Source organism: Daucus carota, chromosome 9 (assembly GCF_001625215.2).
Source record: "Daucus carota subsp. sativus chromosome 9, DH1 v3.0, whole genome shotgun sequence".
Lineage (NCBI taxonomy): Eukaryota > Viridiplantae > Streptophyta > Magnoliopsida > Apiales > Apiaceae > Daucus > Daucus carota.
Window position 1 is genome coordinate 37811556 of NC_030389.2, and position 26231 is coordinate 37837786.

General features: G+C 32.4%; 2 protein-coding genes and 1 long non-coding RNA gene across 4 annotated transcripts; all 3 read left to right on the forward strand.

The window, feature by feature from the left end:
* Positions 1–2004: 2004 nt before the first annotated feature.
* LOC108201569 (transcription factor JAMYB) lies at positions 2005–3406 on the forward strand. The gene is made up of 3 exons (XM_017369860.2): positions 2005–2306; positions 2487–2616; positions 2757–3406. The coding sequence occupies exons 1-3, from the start codon at positions 2093–2095 to the stop codon at positions 3376–3378; spliced, it is 966 nt and encodes a 321-aa protein (XP_017225349.2). The 5' UTR covers positions 2005–2092; the 3' UTR covers positions 3379–3406.
* Positions 3407–6771: 3365 nt separating this feature from the next.
* LOC135149378 (uncharacterized) lies at positions 6772–11794 on the forward strand. Of its 2 annotated transcripts, XR_010287836.1 has the most exons (6): positions 6772–7148; positions 7363–7518; positions 8828–8988; positions 9641–9733; positions 9846–9907; positions 10495–11794. It is a non-coding gene; the product is annotated as an uncharacterized LOC135149378 (long non-coding RNA). The 2 variants fall into 2 exon arrangements; XR_010287835.1 differs by lacking the exon at positions 9846–9907 and having other exon boundaries at positions 6777–7148.
* A 10455-nt stretch (positions 11795–22249) lies between these two features.
* Positions 22250–25826, forward strand: LOC108201571 (myb-related protein MYBAS1). The gene is made up of 4 exons (XM_017369861.2): positions 22250–23052; positions 23232–23361; positions 23451–23963; positions 25332–25826. The coding sequence occupies exons 1-4, from the start codon at positions 22839–22841 to the stop codon at positions 25552–25554; spliced, it is 1080 nt and encodes a 359-aa protein (XP_017225350.2). The 5' UTR covers positions 22250–22838; the 3' UTR covers positions 25555–25826.
* Positions 25827–26231: the final 405 nt, after the last annotated feature.

Consider the following 26231-nt stretch of genomic DNA (forward strand, 5'->3'; position numbering starts at 1 on the left):
AATTAGCGTGATAATGGTAAAAGAGGTAGGAAAACAGGGTAAAACTTTCAATAGGTGGAAATATAGCCAGTTGTTTTGAAGGGTAAAAGCAGAATAGAATCTAATCCCAAGGGGGGATTAATAGAAGGCAGTAAAGTAAACTGTGTTAAACTTCAAAGCGACTTGATAACCAACGGATTCTATTTGGTTTTATTGTTTAGAAATGTTAGATAAATTTCATATTAATTTGTTCTTTAAGCGAATCCTATCTAGTTTCTATTCCTGATAGAAGTATATAGAAATAGAAAATAGCATAGATTCATATCCGTACAATACAAAGATTTAAGAGCAAGTTCAACGCTGCTCTACGTCGATTTCTAAATATAATATGAAAAATTATGTCGTCGTAATTTAAAACATATTTTATTAACTTCGACTCCAAGAATGTGTTTGTTTTATTCTTACTATGTGTTTAATATTTTATTATTAAAGATTTTCTTTCATCATTAAAGCAAAATAAAAGAGAAAGAGAAAGAGAGTGTTCATAATAATTTATTATAATTAAAATATAAGATATGGAAAGGAGAGAGATGTCTCAAAATTAAGATTTGAAGAGGTTGTCCTAGGCCTCGTTTGGTTTTAAATATTATAGTAAGATAACTTAGTTATATAAAAGTATATTATTTAAAACAACTTACTTACAAATATAATTAGTTATAGTTATATTAGAAAAAATACAAATTTAAAATTATACAAACACGAATTTAAAAATATTGACATACGAAAATACTGTAATATAAAATTATTATAATTAGTATTGGGAAATAATTGTAACATATATAAAATATTAAGTAAAAGTTAAACTAATATTAACATATATAAATAAGTAATTTATATTAAATATTATTTATATATATAATAATTATATTATTAATAAAGAAAGTTTGAAGAAAATATCAAACATTCACACCGTAACGCAGAAAAACCACGCTTGAGCTGTGTAACTAGGTTACTGTGTTTTGCAGGAAGTTGAGATACTCAGGAACTCTGAGTTACATAACTTAAATAAAAAGTTGTGTAACCAAACACTGTAACTTACCTCGGTGCCAAGGAAGTTGAAGTTACAGTGTTGGGTTACATCCAACCAAACGAGGCCCTAGTAATATAAGCATCACTAAGACATCACTAGAATTAATCTTCTTCTTCATCAAATGCTCTAAATTATAATTGAAGATATGATACAAGGTATCTCTTGGACTTACTCTGAGTCATATATAATCCTGTCTTTCGAGCTTATATTGATATTGTAGTGTTTTAATATTTTAAACATTATGGGACACTTATTTATCATAAATATCTTAAATTTTAGTTTTCCGTATTGGGGGATGGGAACTCGGCACGCATTCTAGTGCTATTATAAAATATAATTTGATAAATTATTTTGAACTTTTTTTCTTCTGAATAAAAATTTATTATCTAAATTTTTGAACAAAAAAATTTCAAAGAAAAATTATGAAATTATGTTTTATATGCGCTTTAAAATAAAAAGATCTTTTACCCAGAAAACTCCGGCAAAAGCGTACTCTTTTTATAGTTGAAAGATTTACTATAGGTCGAAACAGAATATATTAAAAGAATACGAACTCGAACAGGGATACTCTATTAAGGGATTCCCCCTTCGAGCTTTCTTGCGAAGAGAAGAAGCTGCAACCATCAACGGCAAAAAAAAGACGTTGCTTGCGTTAGTGTTCGTAACGAATCCCTCGGTAGGGCATAGGAAAGCGACTACACCACCATTGTTTGAGCTTATATCGATCGTTCCCCACCATGTCGAGCAATGTAAAAAAGGTGTGCACAAATGAGTGGGTCAGGGAGTAACATTCTTTCCCTCATGCTTCACCGATCCTTGCACCTTCAATTTCTTTTTCCATTTTTTTTATTTTGCTTGCCAAGTGTTGCACCTTCAATTTCCATCTATATATACCCCACCCCTATCATTTTGTAATAATTTATTTTGTGTGGAGCTACATGTATATGCAAGTATATAGTTTCTTTCCCTTTGATTTCCTTCTACGAAGACTCTCACTCAAGTTAAAGTTAGATATATATATCAATGAGCAAGAAAGCATCATATATGGATGCTAAAAGGGAAAGAAATTCAAAGGAAGTAGCTGAGATGATAACGAATAGTTGTGATGATCAAGAAGAAGAAACGATGATCGAAGATCTTCGAAGAGGCACGTGGACTGCTGAAGAAGATATGGCTCTCATGAATTACATCTCTCACCATGGTGAAGGCCGTTGGAATTCTCTAGCTCATTCAGCAGGTAATTGGCCCAGAAAGTGCCCGTATGCTAGCACTACAAGAAACAGGCCTTTTTACGATGGAAATAGCCCTGTTTGTTGTAGTGCAGTGACCTAGGTCATTATTTAGTCCAACAAGCCTAACTTTTTATTGTAGTGACTGTAATTATGAGAAAATATGAAGTTTTTGTCATTCCATGCAGGACTGAAAAGAACCGGAAAGAGCTGCAGATTAAGGTGGCTGAATTATTTACGTCCAGATGTTCGACGTGGAAACATCACACTCGAAGAACAACTCGTGATCCTTGAACTTCATTCTCGTTGGGGTAACCGGTATGTAATTGCATATTTACAATTAGTAAGGTATACTGCATCAATCATTTTACGATCAAGAGATGTAAATCATCCTCTTATATGGATCTTCGATTCATGATCTGGCACGTTTCTCTCACTTACTATTTATAATGTGACAGATGGTCAAAAATTGCTCAACACTTGCCAGGAAGGACGGATAACGAGATCAAGAATTATTGGAGGACAAGAGTTCAAAAACATGCCAAACAGCTCAAATGTGACGTGAATAGCAAGCAATTTAGAGACACTGTGCGCTACCTTTGGATGCCTAGATTAGTTGAAAGAATTCAAGCTGCTAGTGGCGATAGTACTGGCTTTGCTAAGGCAACGGAAGCCACTGGCTACAATAATAGCAACGACAATATTAATAACTTAAGTGTTCCGAGCCAAGTAATCGTAATGCCAGAGACAGACAAGATGATGTGTGACAATTTGGAGAGCATGGTCCAGTCCGAAACTAATAATCCTAGTAGCTTCACACCGGAAAATATTAGCACCACTGCCTCATTGGCGACCGATTCCAACACTAATCTTTCTCTTGATCTAATTAATCCTATTCAAAATTCTTATGTTTCCGATGAGCTCGGGTTCACAGATACCCTAATGAGCCCCGTGGGTTACTATAACCAAGGTTTAGGATATCAGTTTATAGAGCAAAAGACCAGTAACCCTTGGATGGACAGTGGGGAAATATTGGATAACTTCTGGAGTACTGCTGCTGATATCTGGATACTAAATTAAACAACTAATATATATAAACATTAAACAGATGAACTACAAATAAAGTAACTTGACATATATATATATATATAGGCAAATTAAATATATGTATTTCCATTTTATCAAACTAATAAACTGAACTACTGAGATACATCCGGAAGGGGAAGATTTAAATTCTAACTGCTGGTGGGGTTTCCCTGTGTTATCTTTTTTGGGTCTGATTTAGTATGATATTAGTTTTAAGGTTTTTTAATGTCCTTGTTCTAAAGACAGCTGTATCAATTAAGTGCTGAATATAGCATATATTTTAAATAAAGTGCGAACTTTAGAAGCCAGATTGGCCACAAAATTTGTACTATAAAGTAAGAGAGTGTGCTTAATTGGTTCCACTTCCACCGTGTTTAGGCGTGATATATTTTTAATATATAGTTCAACCTGGGTCTCTCCCTGGTCCCTACGGTTTATTATTCCTAGTCAAACAAATTTTATTAGAGACTATGAACTTAGATGGGGTCTGAACTTAGATGGGGTCTTGCTAGTGTGTACCCAAGGACAGAATAAACATTAAATTTGATAAGTTTGGTGATTTTTAGTTGGTGGAATTTGTATAAATAAAGGTGGTCCATTCATATTTATGATAGATGATCAATAAAAATATACCAAACTAATAAGAGTTGGTGCTTATAAAAAAACGGGTTAATTATCAAACTCATCACTGAAGTGAACAAATGGTATCAATTTCATCACTGATCTCCACGGGGTCTCAAGTTGCTCACTAAACTCGCGTAATGGTATCAAACTCATCACTGCCGTTAAAAAAAGTAACTGAGGTCAGACGGAGTGACAGATTGGCGGTTGACGTGGCACATTAATAAAAAAGACGGAAGAAAAACAAAAGAAAGAAAATAAAAAAAAAGTAGAAAATAGAAATGCATACAAACTTTTTATTAAATTGATTTTTGGATATAATTATCTAAATAAATGTATGGAACTAAATTTTAATATATAATTAACTAAACAATTAAGATTAACTTTTATGTTTTTTATTAGATTATAATTATTTTATTTTTGAATAATATTGAAATATTTTCTCTTTTAATAAATTTTATTTATGTGAACATTATTGTTGGCAAAAAAATATTTTTAAACATTATGTGTTGTTTTTGAAGATTTGGACCATGTGTGTTGCTTCATATGTTAAATTTACATATATTTATTTTCATGTTTTTGTTTGGTACAAGAAACTCCAAAACAAATAGAAGTGTTAAAAATCGAAATGAATTTTTTTATGTTCAATCTCTAGATTTTTCTTAAAAATTTTAAAAAGTTAATGATATAAAAAAAATTTGAAAATATTTTTTTGCCAACAATAATATTCACATAAATAAAACTTATTAAAAGAGAAAATATTTCAATATTATTCAAAAATAATTATAATCTAATAAAAAACATAAAAGTTAATCTTAACTGTTTAGTTAATTATATATTAAAATTTAGTTCGATACGTTTATTTAGATAATTATATCCTAAAATCAATTTAATAAAAAGTTTGCATACTTTATTTTCATATAAACTTCAAATTATGTGGCATTTCTATTTTCTACTTTTTTTTTATTTTCTTTCATTTGTTTTTCTTCAGTCTTTTTTATTAATGTGCCACGTCAACCGCCAATCTGTCACTACATCTAACCTCCGTTACTTTTTTTTAACGGCAGTGATGAATTTGATACCATTAAGCGAGTTTAGTTAAATATTTAACGGCAGTGAACATTATTGTTGGCAAAAAAATATTTTTAAACATTATGTGTTGTTTTTGAAGATTTGGACCATGTGTGTTGCTTCATATGTTAAATTTACATATATTTATTTTCATGTTTTTGTTTGGTACAAGAAACTCCAAAACAAATAGAAGTGTTAAAAATCGAAATGAATTTTTTTATGTTCAATCTCTAGATTTTTCTTAAAAATTTTAAAAAGTTAATGATATAAAAAAAATTTGAAAATATTTTTTTGCCAACAATAATATTCACATAAATAAAACTTATTAAAAGAGAAAATATTTCAATATTATTCAAAAATAATTATAATCTAATAAAAAACATAAAAGTTAATCTTAACTGTTTAGTTAATTATATATTAAAATTTAGTTCGATACGTTTATTTAGATAATTATATCCTAAAATCAATTTAATAAAAAGTTTGCATACTTTATTTTCATATAAACTTCAAATTATGTGGCATTTCTATTTTCTACTTTTTTTTTATTTTCTTTCATTTGTTTTTCTTCAGTCTTTTTTATTAATGTGCCACGTCAACCGCCAATCTGTCACTACATCTAACCTCCGTTACTTTTTTTTAACGGCAGTGATGAATTTGATACCATTAAGCGAGTTTAGTAAGCAACTTGAGACCCCGTGGAGATCAGTGATGAAGTTGATACCATTTGTCCACTTCAGTGATGAGTTTGATAATTAACCCATAAAAAAACTGATTTATATAAAATATGTAATCTACTATATCTATTATACGAGAACACGCTGTTTACCTGAGCAAATTTATTCTAGATAAAAAGACAATTATCTCCCTACCATTCCTGCTTTCTACACAGTAAAACAAATCAAATCTATTTAAAATGACTATTCTATCCCTCCGAACCTACTCCAAGCCTAATTCTCGACCGCAGCTTCTGCTGACGGATCAATTACCTCTGTTAAACGCCAGATATATCCGTCCATTAGGGGTGTACACGGTTCGGGTTGGGCGGATTAAAGAAATTTAACGACCCAACCCGATTAAATCGGGTTTTCAAATTCTCAACCCAAACCATAAAAATTAAATTCATAAACCAAACCAATTTGTATTACTTCGGTTCGGATTGGTTCGGATCGGTTTGATCGGGTTATGAAATATAAAATAATTTCTTTTCCATATTCTAGCAAAACCAAGTTTCGACACATCAAAAGATGAAACTTTAACTGAATGTATTACAACATGTAGGTGAAATACCCGGTATATACAAAATGAGTTAAGCACTATAACATCTTAAAAAACCTGCACTACTGACCAAAACACTTAAAGCTCGATACTAAAAACTTCAGAATTACAACAATAAATTAAAAAATTAAGTTGAACGGAAACAATTAGCAAAACACAACAAATCAACAATTAGCAAAGCACAACAAATCAATAATTAGTTATAGGGACTAGGCTAACATATTATGGGTTATTAAGGTGGGGTGAATGATTTTTATATATAATTTAATATTTTATTATCGGGTTGGGTTGGATCGGTTAAAAAAAACCGAAACCTGTGTCCAACCCAATTAAATCGGGTTACTCAATTTATAATCCAATTATCAATCGGGTCAAAAAAGTTCGAATTGGTTCGGGTGAAATATGGTCGGTTTGGGTTGGTCGGGTCGGTTTCACCGACCATGTACACCCCTACCGTCCATAATGAGGATATTGAGCTGATTTCTCTTCTTCCTCGTCCGCTCCCGCCACGTCACCATCCCAATCTAATCTCGCCACGCCTTCATCACCGGCGGTTCCAGTGACGGCGGCCTCGTCCTCTGCCGACGGCGCTCGTGTCTCCATCCTCGAAGCCGGTCAGCAGTCCATCCGCCTCGCCACTGGCATAGACGTCGACGACGCAGACGTGTGTAATCAAGGAGTATTTGTGCTGCAGGAATTAGAGAGTCATGGTTTGGAGCAGAATGGTTCAGTTGAGGCACCTACATCCTCCACCTCAGTCGAGAGCTGGATTACCTCTTCCAATTATAAAATGGCGGGTAATCTTCAATCTCATGTTTGTTTGTTCTCCCGTTGAAATAATAGGAATACTGTCCAATTATTTATGATCAAGTTTGGATGTTTTGGGCAAGAAGACTTGACATGTTATTGTGAATTACAAAGCTGAATTGACTTGATAGTGTGATATGATAATTAATGTTCTTTTTTTTTAAATCACTTCATGTATATATGTGTGCACACCTGAAATTTTAGGGCTTGCGGAGGTTCTTTTGGTTATGTCCTTACAGAAATTCGGATAAAAGAAATAAAGCACGGATAATAGAGATTTAGAGAGCAGAAAGATGCAGGATATTTCAAGCTCTTATAAAAGAACCTCACCTTTGTCCTACAGCAACTAAGATGTTAAAGGTATGCAATATATGATACTATCAGCATGACTTTTCTTAGATGAGGATGAGAATTGGGGGGTTTTAGATATTTTTATAATGCTATCCTTTTAAAAGAATTAAGTCAAAGATTTTACAGTTGTATCATAACTTTTTACATCAACAACTATAGACTTCTCATGTGTTGTGGTATAATACAGATAAGTGATATTTATAATAATATGTTTTACTTCTTATTTAATTGTTGTTCTCTTTGATAGAATAATGATCATTATAACTTGTAGCTTAAATAGATGAATTTATACAGGTTTATTTTTGACAATATTAATAATCATATATTGCCAGCTTTGTTTCATACATTTAAGGAACATGTGCTTTTTAGTTTTTAAGATCTTTAATTAGCCGAGTTAACACAATTTTTTACTAAGTTGAAGCCCCAATTTAATCCAAAAAGTATTCACACCATAGTACTTGGTTTGTCTGAGTTGTGATCGATAATTTAGGCATATCTGAAGGTTAGTATTTTACTTGGGGACATTGACTTCAGAGCTCTACAGTTTTCTGTCAAGCGTTGCCTTTTAAGGTTCTCAACCTCTTTCGGAAATTCTGGTATATCTACACTAATATCAGCATAGTCTCGTCTTTTCTAAACTTTCTTATGTGACTCCATTCTTTAAGGGAACACAGCTTAAGTGTTTCCGTCCCTTAGACATAAATTGCTTAAAATTGATAACAAATTAAAATATTAAATTAAGAAACATGCCTTAGTGTGATGTGCTTTTAGTGTGATTGTTTATTCTGCTAAGCATAAGGTACCCGGTCACATTAGTGTGCTTTACATCACTCCAATACCCTACAAATTACTTCGTTCACTAGAAAAATATGAAGACTTATCCAAGACAGCATGGGGAACCTGTTCAATTTTTTACTTTGTCATATGATCATACTAGTGATTTATTATTATACAGACTTTGCTAATTAGAGAAGGCTTACGCTTTAGATAATTTTTAATCAAGCTTTTGTGTGTGTGAATGTGTGTGTGTGTGGAGTCTGTTGTTGAATACAAATTTATAATTTTAGTGTACATTGTTGTTTCTTCAGTTCTTGCATTCCTGTTTCTTTTAATTTGCATCCTACATAATTTATTATTTTTTTACTTGTTGATTTTGAACTTTTTTATAAATAAAAATCAAGCTTTTCGAAATCCTTAAGGTTTCAATTTTTAACATTTTTTGCAAGTTTTGTTTGAGAAATAACGCATGGTCTGTTTTAATGGAGACAATAACTCTTTGGTGTATGAATGTGATTTATTTGGTTTGTTGGAAATTTAGGTGAAAGAAGAAGTATGTTGATGAGGGCCAGTATGCAAGCATGATCGTAAAGCGAGTACACCAAAAAGCCATTGCTTGAGAGCTTTTGCCAATGGAGATAAAGAGAGAGCTCGTCGATAGGCTTTCTGTTGCAGACAAAATAGAGCCCATTTTGCTTGATGGTAGGTAATCTATGATTAACGAATCTGTTATAGTGTATATGTTATATATATTCAGATCTGATATGTTTGTTAGCATTCATTTGTCTAATTCTACTTTAGCTGATCTAGATGTATTAATAGTTGATACAATAATTAAATGCTAAACTAGCAAATATAAATGGATCAGAAATACAAAATTATATAGTCATATTACCGTTATGGAGGAAGCAGAGGAGCAAGGTCTATTATCCTTAATGAGTGTCAGTACTATTAGGATTATCTAGTCATATGTTGATGAACGATTGAAATTAATTTGTAATTATTTATTAACGAAATTTAAATTTTGTGCCTCTGTTGAATAATATTTGCATCGCCTCCGTCTCGATTGACTAAAGCGATCACTGAAGCATATATACCAATGAGAAAGAGAGCCGATGCTTTTTTGAAGTTTCTCAGAAAACAATTAAATATGTTGAGAAAAATAAAAAAATTATTTCTTAACATGTTTTATATTCATCGCAGAACATAAGGGTCTGTATTTATAGAAACAGCCTCTCTGCCGAGATGCAGGGAAAGATCTCCCACCAGGACCCTACGTCCTAGGAAGATATATTTTGTTTGTTGGTTTGATATGTCTTTGTGTAACTGTTTTATTGGGTCTGGTGATATTCAGGTAAGAAAATAGGTATGCTGATGATAGCAAGTATCCAAGAATGCGGCTTCAAAGGCAGACAGCTTCTCCCCGATCCCCCTGCAGTCGTAATTCGTAAGTCCATGCTCATGTCAACGAATTAGCATATAAAAATGATTATATCACTGCGAATACTCTTCTTCCTTTGCGGCCTCTTAGCAAATTAGTAATTTTTCTTGCAACTTAGGGATTTTTTAATCTTATGTGTCAATCCGTCAGTCGCCGACTACCTCAGCTCGGACTACTAAGGTGCATATTATTTTTTATCCAAGCAATCATAGTTTATTTTAATTATTTGTGACTTTTGCTCTGTGTATATTGTTAGTTAGTGAGGATAAATTTTAGCCATATTTTTGGTAATATACTTTCGACGATGATCGTATAATCGTCTAGGGTGTGTTGTTAGATTTTATAGCAGCTAGAGTTAGACTTATTTGATTTTGCTTGAAAAGTTTTTTTGTCCTTATATGATTTCAGAGCTTGAATTTGTTGTTTAATTCAATTTATTCGTTTTTTGGGAGTTATTGTGATGATTTTGGGGGACTTTTAAGGCTTGGTGGATGAAGTATTATGTTCGTGGATATAATATCTCATAGGTTTTTAGTTTTGTTATCATATTTATTGTTTTGTGTGTTTTTGTATCTTGTTTTAAGATCTCACTAACTGATTTTGTCTTTTCATGCTTGAGAAAGAAATATATGTGATGTGTAGTTTTTAGAGTCTATAAATGCTCTGTTTACCTGTTTATGATATGTTATTATACTCTTTTAAACTTTGATGTTTTCAATCATATACGTTATTAATTCATGGATATATTTTGTATATTTTGGATGTAGGATGTGATAGTGGAAGCATCTGACGCAGAAGTTAATGAAGCTAATTGAACTAGTGGTGGTAATGGGAGGATCAGGACAAGTTGCATTGACAGTTAGAACTTTGATATGGTTAACTTGAAGCAATTGGCTTCTGAACTTGATATTAATAGGTCTATAATTGATATATGAGTGCAGCATAAGGATTGTCAAGAGGAGCCAGTCGAAGAGTCTACTCGTCCTACAGGTTTGAGTTGTCAGTTAGCAGAAATTCATGAGCATGTAGTAGCGGCAGAGGTTCAACTCAAATTTGTGAAAACCGAGTATGAGAGCCTGATTGAGAAGCTTGTCCTTCAATTCAAACAGGTCAGGGGCTGTCATGAAGAACTTCAAAAAGTGCATTTTGATATGGAGTCACCGTTAAACCGTAGTCTTGCTACTGAAACACATCAAAGTAATGAAAATGCAGAGTTGATGACAACTGTTCACTGGCTAAGATCTGAGTTAGAAGCCTCTGTCATTGAAATCAGGGTCCTGTCAGAATCAATTAGTGTTTTAATGCCTCGACTTGAGGAATTCAAGAGGAAGACGGTTATTCTGGAGGCTGAACTTGATCATGATTCAAGAGTCCACAATGAATTTAACTACAAGCTGGAAATAGCCGGGGAGGAGATTTGTGAATTGATATTCTGTAATACTGAGCTAGAAATTATAATCATTGTTCTAAAAGATAAACCAGATGGACAGAAAGGTCACATAGCGCTGATGGAAAAATCTAGTGTTGAATCCTTCAAGGACAGAATCAGATTGATGAAGTTAGACAAAAGCTGTCTGAATAGATTCTTAGAACATAAGAATTCAAAAACTTGTATGTTCACTTGAAGGAGCTCAAAGCTGAAGCTGAATGTCTCTCGGCTCATGAGGAAAAAGGACCTGAAGGGCCATCTTTTGTTGTTCAAGAGTCCTTGCGAATTTATTTCGTTAAGTAACAATATGAAACCAAGCTTCAAGAGCTAAGGCAACAGCTCTCAATTTCTAAAAAGCACGGGGAGGAGATGCTATGGAAATTACTAGATGTTGTTAATAAACTTGAAGACAGTTAGAAAACTGAAGTTTCTCACTTGAAGAAAGACGAAGAGTTGTCGATTGAGGTCTTGGAGTTGGAGGCCGAATTACAGTTAGTATTCTCTGGTAATCGTGAAAAAGTTAATGCTTATGATAGAATTTTAGGAAATTTTATAGGAAGGTGTTTGCTCCAGAGTATCTTCAAGCGAATAGCTATTATATAATTTCCGAAATTATAATTTTTCTTTGTTGCATTGTATATATTCTCTCCCGCTTCATAAAAATGTTTCTATCAATCATATTTGTGTATAATCAAAAATAATATGAGTTTTATACTAGGCCCGTGCCTTGCACGGGCACTAATGCTAGTTTATTATTAATCAAGAACACGCACAAATATTAAAGAAAATGCTATCGGTGAAGAAATCTAAACGAATTGCTACTGTAGACTTCTAACAAAGAAAATAGGTGGAAGAACTTTTTATATTTCTGAATTTGGTTCCTCGGATTGAATTGAATTACATATGATGTAGAATATATTTTATATAGTTTCTTCAAAAAATTCTAGAGAATATTTAGAAATAGGATACAAAGAACCTCTAAATCAACTTTATTACAAGGTGCACAAACATATAATAATTAATAGATACTATAAATGTGAAAATGAATATGAAAGTGCATAAATTCCAACACTCCCTCTTGATGCACTTCTTTGACAACTCCAATGCGTTCACGTAAGTAGCAGAATTTTTCTTCAGGAAGAGCCTTTGTAAAAATGTCGGCGCACAAGCTGCTCTTGAGTCTTGCAATTAATATAGTAGTTGTATCTCCCCTTCTTTAATTACATCCCTGATAAAATGATATTTGATTATAATGTGTCTAGTCCTCTAAAGACACACCAGAGTTTTATCTATAGAAATGGCTGATTTATTGTCACATAACAGAATAGTAGCTTCCTTTTTTGCTTTTCTACAATATCTTTAAGAATCCTCCATAACCAAATTTCTTGAAATGTTGCTTTTGCAGCTGCCACATATTCAGCTTCCGCCGATGATTGTGCAATCTGCTTCTTCGACAGCCAAGAACAAATGTTTGTTCCAAGTAAAAATGCATAGCCAGATACTCTTCGTGTCATTTATGCTTCCAACCTAATCACTATCTGAGTAAGTAATTGGATTCATATTTTCTCCACTTTTGTAAAAGATCCCATAGTCAATTGTTCGCTCTAAGTATCTCAGAATTCTTGTTATTGTTCCAAAATGTGTTTGACTAGGGTTGTGCATAAATCTTGATAGTAGAGTTGCTGCAAACATTCTGTCAGGCCTTGTTGCGGTAAGATACAACAAACTACTCACTAAACTTCTGTAATGAGAGCAATCTACCTTTGATGTTCCATCATCTTTAAATAATTTTCACTAACAACCAATGTTGTTGAAACTGGCTTGCAATTTGACATTAAATTTGTGAAAAATCTTGGCAAAAAAAAATTGTCAAGAATATTTTTTGCATACCTCTTTTGTGAAACAAAAATCACGTCCGCTTCTTGTGATACTTCAGTGCCCAAGAAATAATGAAATAGTCCCACATCACCCAACTCATAAGACTTTATGTGTTCTTTTCGACCGTTTATGGTCGAAAAAAGCAGTCGAATTTAGCTGCTTTTCTTGTAGTGAGCAGTCCTCGTAGAATAATGTCACCAAACCCACTGATATTGTTCCCGCCCTAGGGATCAAACATCTGTGGAATCTTCAGAAGCATCGGGATGCCATCTTCTCCACTTTTATCACCACGAGCTACCTGTGTTGGAAAATTATGGAATTACTTTCATGAAGAATTAACAACAATTTTTTACATAGGCTATAGTAATCGAAGAAATTATAGAACTTACTATTCTCTCCGTCTCATTTAATTGCGTAAGTTTATTTTTCACTACTCGACACACTTTTTAAGATTCTTATAAAATATAGTTTAACAATTTATTTTTTAAATTTTTTTTATAAAAATATAAATGTTATATTTTATACAGAAAAAAAATATTAAAAATAAGTTAAAGAACTATAATTTGTTGAAGTATTAAAATTCATGCCAAACCCCCGTCCCCGGATGTATACTAGTGGATGAAGCGAGTACTATCATAACACTCTAATGGAACCACCACTTGGAAACAAACACCCAGAAAATGTCGTGCAAGAATGCACAACTGAGTAGGACTGTTCCAACCTAATTACAGAAGTAGAAAACTAAATCACATCAAGTACCAGTATGATCTGATATACATAAATTTGTTTCAACTCGACTGTTAAAAATTTTAATACTCTCTCGGTTTCAAAATACATGTCCATTTTAGGGAGAAAAATTTATTTCAAAATACTTGTCCACATATAAATTTATTTTTATAAAATCGACTCTCCTTCACATATATGGCTAATTTATATTTTAAAGCATTCAACCATATACCACATATTATGTTCAATTAATAACTTAATACAACTCCTTTTTATTAAAATAATCCACTTTATCTATGATTTTTAGAAAGTGTACATGTAATTTGAAACGAAGGGAATATATATATAGTTTCATGTTCTGTTCTATCCAGAATTCTATCGGCCAGAATTCTTAGGAGTTAGGACACATACAAATGCAAGAATAATATTGAAGGCAAGTCAAATCATTTATTACATATAATAATGCAAGAATAATATTGAAGGCAAGTCAAATAATTTATTACATATAAGAAAATGTTTGGTGCACGTAATTGTGTACAAAAACATGTACATAATGACATGTGGCAGATTTTAATTGGATACTAGCCAGTAATGGTTGCAGAGAAAAAGTTTAGAAGCTAACCTTCACAAAGGACTGTTATGATCATCGGTGCAATCTATACCCTGATCGTAGAGGAAAAATAATAAACATATCAATGTTCAAGGCTCTCTTAACTTCGTCATAGTCAACATCTATAATCATTTCATAGTCAACATATTATATAATCCAGTTCGTATAGAATAAACTTAAAACCAGAGTTGGAAAATCTGGCGGGCATACGAATGACCCTACTATTTTCTGGAAAGACAATGGGCCTGTTTGGATGGTGGAAGCAGAAGTTGCTTCCAGCTTCTGCTTTTTTTGACCCGTTTGTGTAAAGAAGTAGAAGCACTTTTAAGAAGCTGAGAATGCTAGCTTCTCCCTCAGAATTTCTGCTTCTTTTCCAAACACTTTATTCACTTGTATACTTCTCACTTCTACCCCACTTCTTTAATTTAAGCAAGAAGTCACTTATTTTAAGCTAACCCAAACGGCCCCGATAATCAAAAGAAAAGGAAGGTATGTACGTAGATGGTAGAGCCACTCAATCAGAAACTCAAATCAAATTATAGGTATGTTATAAGTAGAACTGATGATATTCTGATTGTTGTAGATCATATCTTCCGTTTTTGAAAAGATTCAAACTCTTGACATCCCCCGAAGAGAGCGAGAGATACCATTAATTGGACCAAGAGGCTAGATTTTCCTACTTTTCCATTCAGCTTTAAAATGTGGCATGATTTGATTTTCCTATTAATGAAGAATGCATAGATTTTAGTTGAAGTAGAACTTGCATAACGTACCGCATTCTTTCAAGTGGTCTGATGCTTTGACAAACACAGTTGGGGTAGGGTTTTAGGGAATCCATATTGTCTAGGATAAGAAAACATAAAAAGATATATGCAAGACAATATGTATAATTTCTTACAAGGATGATATATTCTTTTACTGTATATTAAAACTTGTAATATATATGTTTTATATTTACACTTTTTTTTGGATGTTTCATTCCATTATTTACATTTCAAAATTTTTTTAAATTAGTAAATTTAATTTTTTTTTTTTTTTGACGAATAGTAAATTTAATTTAATAATAACAAAATAATCATATCTATTACTTTAATCCACTTTTCAAAATCTATCAACTAAATATTGATAAGTCATATCACGTCCCCGATTTTTTTTATTTTTTTCCACTAATTTATATATCTTAATGGAAGGAATGGAGGGAGTAATAAGGTTGTACTCGACTAGTATTCATGAGAAGGTTAGGTAACAAAGAAAACAAGGAGAAGAGGAGAGCCTTTCCTTCTTTGCAAAGAAGTGGGCGTGTCCTTAGGACTTGACCAGAGGGGAAGATGAGAAGGGACTCTATTGTACTATATTATAGGACTCGTGAAAAAAAAATAGCTATGTTACGAGAAATAGATAAAAATCTGCCGAAGATTGTTAGATGACTATAGCTTTCGAATCCTAAACACCGATAATCTAATGTTGTGTTTGGTTGGGGTGAATGAAAATGGAGGGAATGGAATGAGATTTAAAGTATAGTTTAGTTGAATGTATAATAATATTTTCATTCCTTCCACCATTCCTTTACTGTCACCCTTAACAAGATCTCAAGCACTCCATTTTGTGAAGGAATGCTCCATTCCTTATTATACCCATTTTCTACCCAAATTTTATCATACAAAATTTGTCCTCGCTCATTTTTTCAAAGTCCTCTCTCCTATACTCTATTATGTTCTTTTATTTATACTCATTTCATTCCGTTCCATTCATCCCAACCAAACACAACATAAAATCCTAAATGTAGTATTATGTCCGGTGTTCCGCCGGGTTTTGTGGTGCAAGGGTTTGATATGATCATATTATTTGTTGAAGACCTTCCGGGAGTTATTCAAAGATGATTACGTATCTTTATCTTATATTTTGGTGAACAGAAATAGCCATCTCAGGCACAAAAGAATGGTACTTTAGCTTATGCGGTGATTTCTAATAGTTCTTGCTCTTAATTACAAGAGCACATATTGGCTGATTCCCATCGATCGAAGAGGTCTTTTATCTGGATCTTCACTTTATCTTTCTTCCCCATACCATCTTATTTGGATTTAAGTACATGGCTTGTTTTCTTTCAAAAACTGGCCTTTGAGAATGGGGCTGTGTTTCGTCGGACTTTTATATACGTGTGAGTCCGGTCACAGCTTGAAACTTATCCGGCTGACCTTTTGAGGTTAACCTCACAAGCCAAAAGATGTTCTTCCCATTTAATCCAAAACGGGAGCCGCAAGCGTTGACTCATTCTCCTTTACAAATATAAGACAATGTGGTGAAATTGATTCCACAAGAAAACTTGCACAAATCACTACTAAAATATATATTTTATGCTCACAAAAGGTAATATATATTTTATGCTCATAAAACGTACAGAAAAGATGTATAGAGTCGAATAGATTAATTTACGCTGACATATATTTTACATCAAGTTTTTTTTGAATATATTTATTATCATGATGGAGAGATTTTTAATATTAGTATTTGACCTGACTTGAAATCAAGACTCTTTATCGATGTAGAATGATATTCATTTCCGAGAATATTAGTATAGAGGAAATCTATCAATACAAAAAAAATAAGACAAAACTGACCACATAAAACCGGCCGGCACGAAAAAAGTGTCGGGATAAAACGACAGGTACAAATCGGTCGGTTTTAACTAGAACGACGTCATTTTGTTGGTTTTAACTAGAACGACGTCGTTCTGCGTTGCAGTTGGCAAGACTTCAACTTATTTAAACCAGTCGAAACGAGGTTGGTCGGTTTTAGAGATGACGTGTCCAGATCATAACCGACTCACCCATCGGTCGGTTAAGTGTTTAGGTATCTTTAACCAATTTTTTAATAATTTGTTAGACATAACGATGTCGTTTATGTCTAAAGACAAAACTGATTGGTCATCGATCGGCTTTAATTATATATTTTTTATTTTTAAATATATTTATTTAGTGGAAAATGGTAATATATACGCTTTACATAAGGGGTACTGTGACGCGGTTTTATGTTAAAAATACATCACCGGCCGATGGGTGGTCAGTTTTAACCCGTTATTTTTGCTAAATCTCTTTCTCCCTCATCCGTCTCCTTTTTTCCCGTCTCATTTTCTTCCTCTCCCTTTCCCCAAAATCTTTCTATCTCTCTAAACTTCTCTCTCTACCTAAAACCTCTCCCTCCCCCTCTCTCACTCTTTATACAAAAATGCCCATAAAAAACGTGGATCTTAAACTTCGTTGGGTCTCGATTGGGTTTTGGGTTTTAATCTCAATTAAGGTTCAATCTGAAGTTGCAGGTATATCGATCTCTCCCTCAGTTTCTCTTTATATATTTGTGTATGTGTCGTATGATTTTGATTTAGTTTTTTGAGTTCGATTTTCAGTCGATTTTGTAAGCATGATTATAAAGACATGTATGGGTCGAATTTGCGAGCAATATATATAATCATTTCATTAAATATTAAAATAAAATTCATTAAAAAACATTCTTAAAAACATAATAAAAACAACTTCAAAGCTAGATAACACATTTGATCATTTTTGGTCAAACTTTTTAACCGACCGACTCGGTCATATGTAACCGACCGAGAGCCGGTCAATCATATGTAACCGACTGAGAGCCGGTCGGTCATATGTAAGAGAATAATATTTTTTTTAATATACAAAAGGAAAATTGACATCTCATTTTATAAATGTAAATATTTGATACTGATAGTATAAATTAGCCCATCATGTTATCTTGCTTGACATCACAACTCGTTCAACAAATTTAATAAAATGCTAACCATATATAGCATCATCTATCATGTTACTTGGCCTGGTTGGCACTCCCCGGAAACTAGAGTACCTCTTACGAACTGTTAGCTCTCATTATTTGTACTCTCGTGACAACACGCAAAATAGTGAAATGTGAAGTTTTTGTTCTGATATCTTATATTCAAGAATTTCAAGTATAATTATAATTTATGCCTGCTAAGAGAAAACATAATCATTCAGATGAACAATAAGTTTTTTAATATATAGTGATTTTTGTTGAATTTCGAATCTTAAACTTTTTAGTTATTTAGTTAATTATGTTTTAGTAGAAGTTAGCTATTTGATTTGGAGAAGAAATCAGTAGAGATTATGTAGGAACGTTATTCGTGAATATATAAAGATGGTACTGGAGTAAGTGTAGGAGTGTAGTGGAGTTTTACTTCCTAGTTTTTTGCCACCTTTGGGGATGTATTTTCCATTTTAAATTCAGTATTACATGAATTATAACATCAGAGAGTTTGACTGTATAGCGTAGAAATTTTGAGAGGACTCCGCGCCTTAAAAAGAAACAAAATCGACCGTTGAAAATGATCGGTTACGTTCATTTTACAGTTAGAGCCGACCAACAATGGTCGATGATTTCAACCTGGTTGGTTTAGGCATATTGGTCGTGTTAAACATATAAAACCGACCATAGCGGTGGTCGATTCTAACAATAAAAAAACTTGCACGACCGGGACTTATGTTGCTAGCGGGTGCCACTTGGACACAAGTGTCACGTGTGTACATATAACTGACCGGCTGTCTGTTGGTTAAAAGGTTTGATCATCAAAAATAGTCAAATGTTTTCCGAGCATAGTAAAATTGATTGGAGGAGGGTCGGGTTTATTCTAGACGAAGTTATGGTCCGTCAGAATCGATCACTTAAAAGCATGCTAGCTAGTAGCACATGTATATATTTGAAACCATATATAAATAGTTGTCTAAATTTAAGCAGACGGATCTAAAGGGTGTCCTATATATTTTACTAGCAAGACCTTTAGGTGGGACTCAGATTTAACATAAAGGTATATATATGAATCATTATTTGACAGGATATATGATCTTACCATTTTTGGAGCTTTTCATATAAAAAGTGATGGGCCACTACTACAATAGAAAAACACTAAGCATATACAGCATATACATATATATAATTTTAAAATGATTCTTGTGTTAAGATCATCAAATCCTTGTAGGTGCATGCATTTGGCTGAAAGTGAATTAGACAGAACACGGCCCTCGTGTCATCGATCGAATTTTAGTTACTTTTTCTCCATAACCAACTGGATGGAATAATCGAAGGTGAACATTTAATTCATATTGAAAACGCGCAAGCTTATCTGACTATTGTATAACTATTTAGCTAGTTAATTATGGACTCAAATGTCACACGTTTTTTTGGTCTTTGAATGTACCCAAATATTTGTTAGGATGTTATTTAATGAAATTATGGTATTGCGGATTGATTAATTATGGTATTGCGGAATGATTGGTGAATTGGATAAAAAAATTACAAGTGGGATTATGACAGGAACAAAAAGGTCATGCCAATTTCTTTTAATAATATTATGCAAGTAACCGAATTCAGTCATATTTGGTTCATTTTATTTGACCAAAACCAATTGAAATTATAAATGTGACCATTGAACGGTAGTCAAATTTATAAATGTGACCGCTGAATATCAGTCAAATTTATATATATGACTGCCGATAAAATAGTCAAATTTATAAATATGACTGATCAACTAGTCAAATTTAAATGCAAAACGTGGGAAATTTGAATTTTATTGAAAATGTAGCGGGAAATTTGAATTTGATGAAAAAATTGGAGACGAAAAATCAGAGATAAAAATGACCGATTGAAGTCAAATTAGGCAGTCAAATTTAAGAAGTCATATTTAATCGATCATATTTAAGTAGTCACATTTAATTAAATATGACCGAATATGTTAAATTTCACTAAGTTATTTAAGACCAACAAATTTCGGTCAAATTTAGCTAAATTTGACAGCGGGTAATCAAATTTAGTTAAATATAACCGAAAATTAGCGGTCAAATTTACCCATTTTTGTTGTAGTGCGTCGGCGACATGTTTCTGCTGCTAAATAATTTGGTAGCTAGACATAAAGCTGAATGTCCGGTTATTTTTAATTAGAACATAAAGCAATAATTAGCGTGTAAGTATATATATTGATTATTGACCAAGTACGGGTCAGGAAACTGAACTGAATATTTCGGCAGTGATTTGGTTCTTATTCTTCTCAATTAGAAGTCAAAACATTTATAAAATAAATTTGTCAACGAATAAAAGGGGATATGATTTTCTTCAGAAATTTGAATTCATATCTAACACGAGAATGGTGATTACTTACCCACAATCTCAGTTGCTGAAACATGAGGAAATTAGGGTTCCATGAGATAAATTTCCTCGGAGTTTTTATAATATACCTGCTTCCTCCCATTTGATATATTATAATCTTCATTCTTTTTCTAAAAATGAATATACAATAATAATAAGAGAAAAACTCATGCAACCGGTCTTGTTTAACTTTATTCGTTCTATTTCAACATAATTAATATAATCTTATAGGTCATAAATAATATATTTTTGTGAAAACATATATCTTGTTCTATATATACTATGGGGCCGTTTGGTATTAAAGTAAAGAAGTGAATTATAAGTGACAAGTTGGCTTAAATTTATAAGTTATTAAAAGTGTTGGAATACCCATGACTTATAAGTTACACGAAGCTCCAAATAAGTTTTTCTTGACTTCTCAAGCACCATTTTAAGTACTTCTATCATAAAAAAAAAAAAGCTGAAACTCACTTTTTTTTATAAATAAGCCATAAGCTGGGGTTGCCAAACACCCACTATATCTATGGGGCCGTTTTGGTGAGCTTAAAACAAGTGCTTCTTGTTTAAAATAAAAAAGTGGAGAAGAAGTTAGAAGCAAATTAAGACTTATAAGTGATTAAAGTGTTTGAAAAATAAGTAGAAGCCCGGAAACAAAATATGGATTCCTAACTTTTTACAAGTGCTTCTTATTTTTTACACAAACGGTACAAATATGTGCTTCTAACTTATAAACCAGAAGTCCGGCTTCTAAGCCCGAAACAAACACCACCTATATCTATATCTGATTTTTCATCAATTGAATTTGACTGCCGACTTTTCGAACACTCTACTGTACTTAATCCGAGTACTGATTTTTATAACCCTCTCCACACTGCAGTTTATTCAGATGCGTGAAGCTAATGATGCATGTGATAATTCAAGAGTTTGTGTCCGAAAAGAATCAATAATATTTGATTTGCAAAATGTGATCCCGTACGTTGTCGTTTCCACAATTAATACTTGCAGTTTCTTATTTCAAAGGCAAAAGGCTATTTTTGTCGGTTGACGAACCACTTAGCGTGAAAGTTAATTTTAAAAGAGGTAGGAAAAGAGGGTATTTCCATAGAAGGAGATATAGCAAGAAGTGTTGAAGGGTAAAAGCTAGCAGAATAGATTTAATCCTGAGGGGGGATTAATAGAAGGATTCTATCAATCACCGGATTCTATTTGGTTCTATTGTTTAATAACGTTACATAAATTATATTGGTTTGTTCTTTAAGCGAATTGTATCTGTTTTTATTCCTGAAGTATATAAATAGTTTAGATTCATATACAATTGTATCTTTCTACGAATCACTGAACCGCGGTGATGTTATTATTCATATCATTTTTGTGTTGCGCTGTACAGAGAATACAGAAACACGCGAGCATAAATGAAAACAAAATGTAGTGTTGGAAACGAATCTACTAGGAAATCAACTAGGAAAGTACTATTAAATAGAAATTTATTTTGCATAAATCATGTTTTGTAAAATTATATATTCTATAATAGTTCTTTACCGAGAGAAAATGCCCAAAATAATTATATCTGGCGTTTACCGACCATGAATAATTTCTGAAATCTTCGATAAACATAGTTATATTCATACAAATATAATTGTTATATTTATCACGTTTTTGATTTTTGTGTTCTGGTAATTTAAGATATTATTTTGGTATATAAATTATGATAAAAAGATTATTTATAAAATAATAATATATTTAAATTATTATTAAAAGACAATGAAAAATGAGGAGAGTGTAAATGGAGAGAGCGAATTTTATATAAACGAAACAAAAATAGTTTAAACCATATATCATTATTTTGATATTGGTATTCTAGTGCTTTAATACACTGAACATTATGGAACACTTAATTATTTTAAATATCTTAAAATTTTGTTTTAGAATATCATCCGGGAGATTTGCTATATGAAATTTACCGATCACACGTACTACTACAGGAATGTCGTCTAAACATAATTTACACACGAGTGTATTTGAAGAGTTGTTAATTTAATAAATCAACTAGGAGATATTGTTGTACCTCTCATGCTTCGCTAATATTCCTTGCACCTTCACTTTCTATTTCTATCTTTTTCATTTCGCTTGCAAGTGATGCACCTTCATTTCCATCTATATATACCCCACTAGTTCCCTATCATTTTGTAATAATCCATTTTGTCTGGAGCTACATATGCAAGTAGTTTCTTTCCCTTTGATTTCCTTCTTTCTACGAGACTCTCACTCAAGTTAAAGTTAGATATATATCGATGAGCAAGAAAGCATCATATAAGGATGCTAGAAGAGAAATAAATTCAAAGGAAGTAGATGAGCAGATGATAAATAGTTGTGATGATCAAGAGGAAGAAACGATGATCGAAGATCTTCGGAGAGGCACGTGGACTGCTGAAGAAGATATGGCTCTCATGAATTACATCTCTCACCATGGTGAAGGCCGTTGGAATTCTCTCGCTCATTCAGCAGGTAATTGGCCCAGAAACTACACGTATGCTAGCACTACAAGAAACAGGTCTTTTTACGATGGAAATAGCCCTGTTTGTTGTAGTGTAGTGTCCGAGGTTATTATTTAGTCGAACAAGCCTAACCTTTTATTGTAGTGACTGTAATTATAGAAAATATGAAGTTTTTGTCATTCCATGCAGGACTGAAAAGAACCGGAAAGAGCTGCAGATTAAGGTGGCTGAATTATTTACGTCCAGATGTTCGACGTGGAGACATCACACTTGAAGAACAACTCATGATCCTCGAACTTCATTCTCATTGGGGTAACCGGTATGTATACTTAAGAAGTGCCGTAAGGTATACTGCATCAATCATTTTAGAACGTATAATTTCCTCACTTACTATTTGTAATGTGACAGATGGTCAAAAATTGCGCAACAATTGCCGGGAAGAACGGATAACGAGATCAAAAACTATTGGAGGACAAGAGTTCAAAAACATGCCAAACAGCTCAAATGTGACGTGAATAGCAAGCAATTTAAGGACTTCATGCGTTACGTTTGGATGCCTCGATTAGTCGAGAGAATTCAAGCTGCTAGAGGCGATAGTACTGGTAAGGCCACCACCGGAAATTCCACCTTTGCCAAGGCAACCGATAGCAACGACAATATTAATAACTTAAGTGTTCCGAGCCAAGTAATCATTATGCGAGAGACAGACAGTATGATGTGTGACAATTTGGAGAGCATGGTCCAGTCCGAAACTAATAATCCTAGTAGCTTGCCACCGGAAAATATTAGCACCACTGCCTCATTAACGCCCGATTCCTGCACTAATCTTTTTCTTGATCTAATTAGAGTAATGCTAGGTCCACAGAAACTGATACAGAAATATGCACAGAATGACGTGGATTCCACTATCATCTGTGCTATGTCATTTTTTGTTTACAGATGTGGATTCCACTCTCATCAGTGCTATGCCATTTTCTTGTAGCTTTGTTCTCTGATAGTTTTTTTTTCCTCTTAAGTTTTCAGTCTTAAAGTCTACAACTATCTTTTTATACATATAAGTTATATATTTAATCAGTTTCTCAACAACTTTTTTATATAAAAAAATATATTTATATCATATTTTTAATATTTTTCTTTCTACTTTTATTAACCAATATATTAATTATATATAATATTATCGTTGTAATTTGACATGTTTATTGCTTTTAGTAGATAATTTATTTAATGTACTTTTACCGGACTTAGTTATTTTATATTTTAAAAAATTTAAGTATATATTTTGTTATTTATAATTTAACTTTAACAACATATTTGTCGTACATGAAATATTTTTATACAATCATTATCTTTTTCAATAGTATTTATTATTTTTAAATTAAGATATTAAATATTTTTAATTTTTAACTTTTTTTACCAAAACAAGTTTTACCCTAAATATTGATAAGTTAACAATCTCATAGCAAATAATATTAGTATTTTTATATTTTAATAGTATAAATATATTTTATTTACTATAAATTTGTTATTCGGATTCTAAGACATATGTTTAAAAAAAATTCTTAATATAAAATAAACAAATTTCATAATATATAAAATTTCAAAAATTTATTTTGTTATTCATATATTAATCTTAACGAAAAATATATGTTGAATAAAATATGTCTATACTATTATGTATGTGTATACAAATTTTAAAATATAAAAAAACTAAGTCGGGTACAAAAGTATAATAATAAATTATCTAATAAAAGGAAGAAAATGTCAAATTACAAAGATAATATTATATATATAATTAATATATTGGATAATAAAAGTAAAAAAGAAATATATTAAAAATATGATACAAATATATTTCTTTATATAAAAAGGTTGTTGGGGAGATGATTAAATATATAACTTATGTGTATAAAAAATATAGTTGTGGACAACTAAAGATGAAAAAACAAGCAGAGTACAAAGTTAAAAACAATATAAAGTTTTAAAAAAAAAAGGATCAGAGTATAAAGCAAGACGAGTATAAAGCTAAACAAGAGAATGGGATAGATAGTGGAATCCACGTCTGTAAACAAAAAATGACAGAGAACAAATAATAGTGGAATCCACGTCATTCTGTGCATATTTCTGTATCAGTTTCTGTGGACCTAGCATTACTCCAGAGTACAAAGCAAGGCGAGTATAAAGCTAAACAAGAAAATGGGATAGATAGTGGAATCCACGTCTGTAAACAAAAAATGACAGAGAACAAATAATAGTGGAATCCACGTCATTCTGTGCATATTTCTGTATCAGTTTCTGTGGACCTAGCATTACTCATCTAATTAATCCTATTCAAGATTCTTATTTTTCCGTTGAGCTCGGGTTCACAGATACCCTAATGAGCCCCGTGGGTTATTATAACCAAGGTTTCGGATATGATCAGTTTACAGAGCAAAAGACCAGTAACCCTTGGATGGACAGTGGGGAAATATCGGATAACTTCTGGAGTGCTGGGGATATCTGGATACTAAACTAAACAATTCTTAACAGATGAACATTTAAAGAAACCCTATAACTTGACATATATAAGCAAACACATATATTTCCATTCCATCAAACTAATAAACTAAGCTACTGAGATACATCCTGAAGGGGAAGTTTTAAATTTTTTAGTTGCTGGTGGGGTTTCCCTGTGCTATCTTTTGTGGATCTGATTTAGTATGATATTAGTTTTAGAGTTTAATATTTAATGCCAGTGTAAAAGATAGTCGTATCAGTTAAGTGGTGAATATATTTTAAAGTGCGAACTTTAGAGCACCTCCAGTGGAGGACTACTTCTTGCATCGGTCCTCGTGAAACGACCCGGGCCATGTGTTTCTTTTGTTTTCAGCATTGCGTGAGTGAAGGAAAAAGCGGCCAGTCCCACCATGGTGGGCTGAGCCACTTTGGCAGACTTTAAATATTTTATCAATTTCCTTGCCTCGTGAAGTGTGTTATTAATCAGACATATGTGCTGCAGTTCTTCTTCTGTTTATTTTTAACGTTATATAACGTATATAATTTTTCCAACGGCTATTATTTTTACTTCTATAAATATAAAATTTTCCTGCCACATTACTGAGATGGATTTACAAGTCATTTTGGCAGATACTACCAAAATGAACGATGCTCAGCGAAAGGCTCACGCAAAATTACTTGAGAAAATTATGGCAA

Bases quoted from the DNA above. Each gene is read 5' to 3' on its own strand.
- LOC108201569 (XM_017369860.2), top strand. From the start codon at position 2,093: ATGAGCAAGAAAGCATCATATATGGATGCTAAAAGGGAAAGAAATTCA. The intron at 2,307-2,486 runs GTAATTGGCCCA...CATTCCATGCAG, and splicing joins TTCTCTAGCTCATTCAGCAG to GACTGAAAAGAACCGGAAAG. The intron at 2,617-2,756 runs GTATGTAATTGC...ATAATGTGACAG, and splicing joins CATTCTCGTTGGGGTAACCG to ATGGTCAAAAATTGCTCAAC.
- LOC108201571 (XM_017369861.2), top strand. From the start codon at position 22,839: ATGAGCAAGAAAGCATCATATAAGGATGCTAGAAGAGAAATAAATTCA. The intron at 23,053-23,231 runs GTAATTGGCCCA...CATTCCATGCAG, and splicing joins TTCTCTCGCTCATTCAGCAG to GACTGAAAAGAACCGGAAAG. The intron at 23,964-25,331 runs GTCATTTTTTGT...TTTCTGTATCAG, and splicing joins TCCACTATCATCTGTGCTAT to TTTCTGTGGACCTAGCATTA.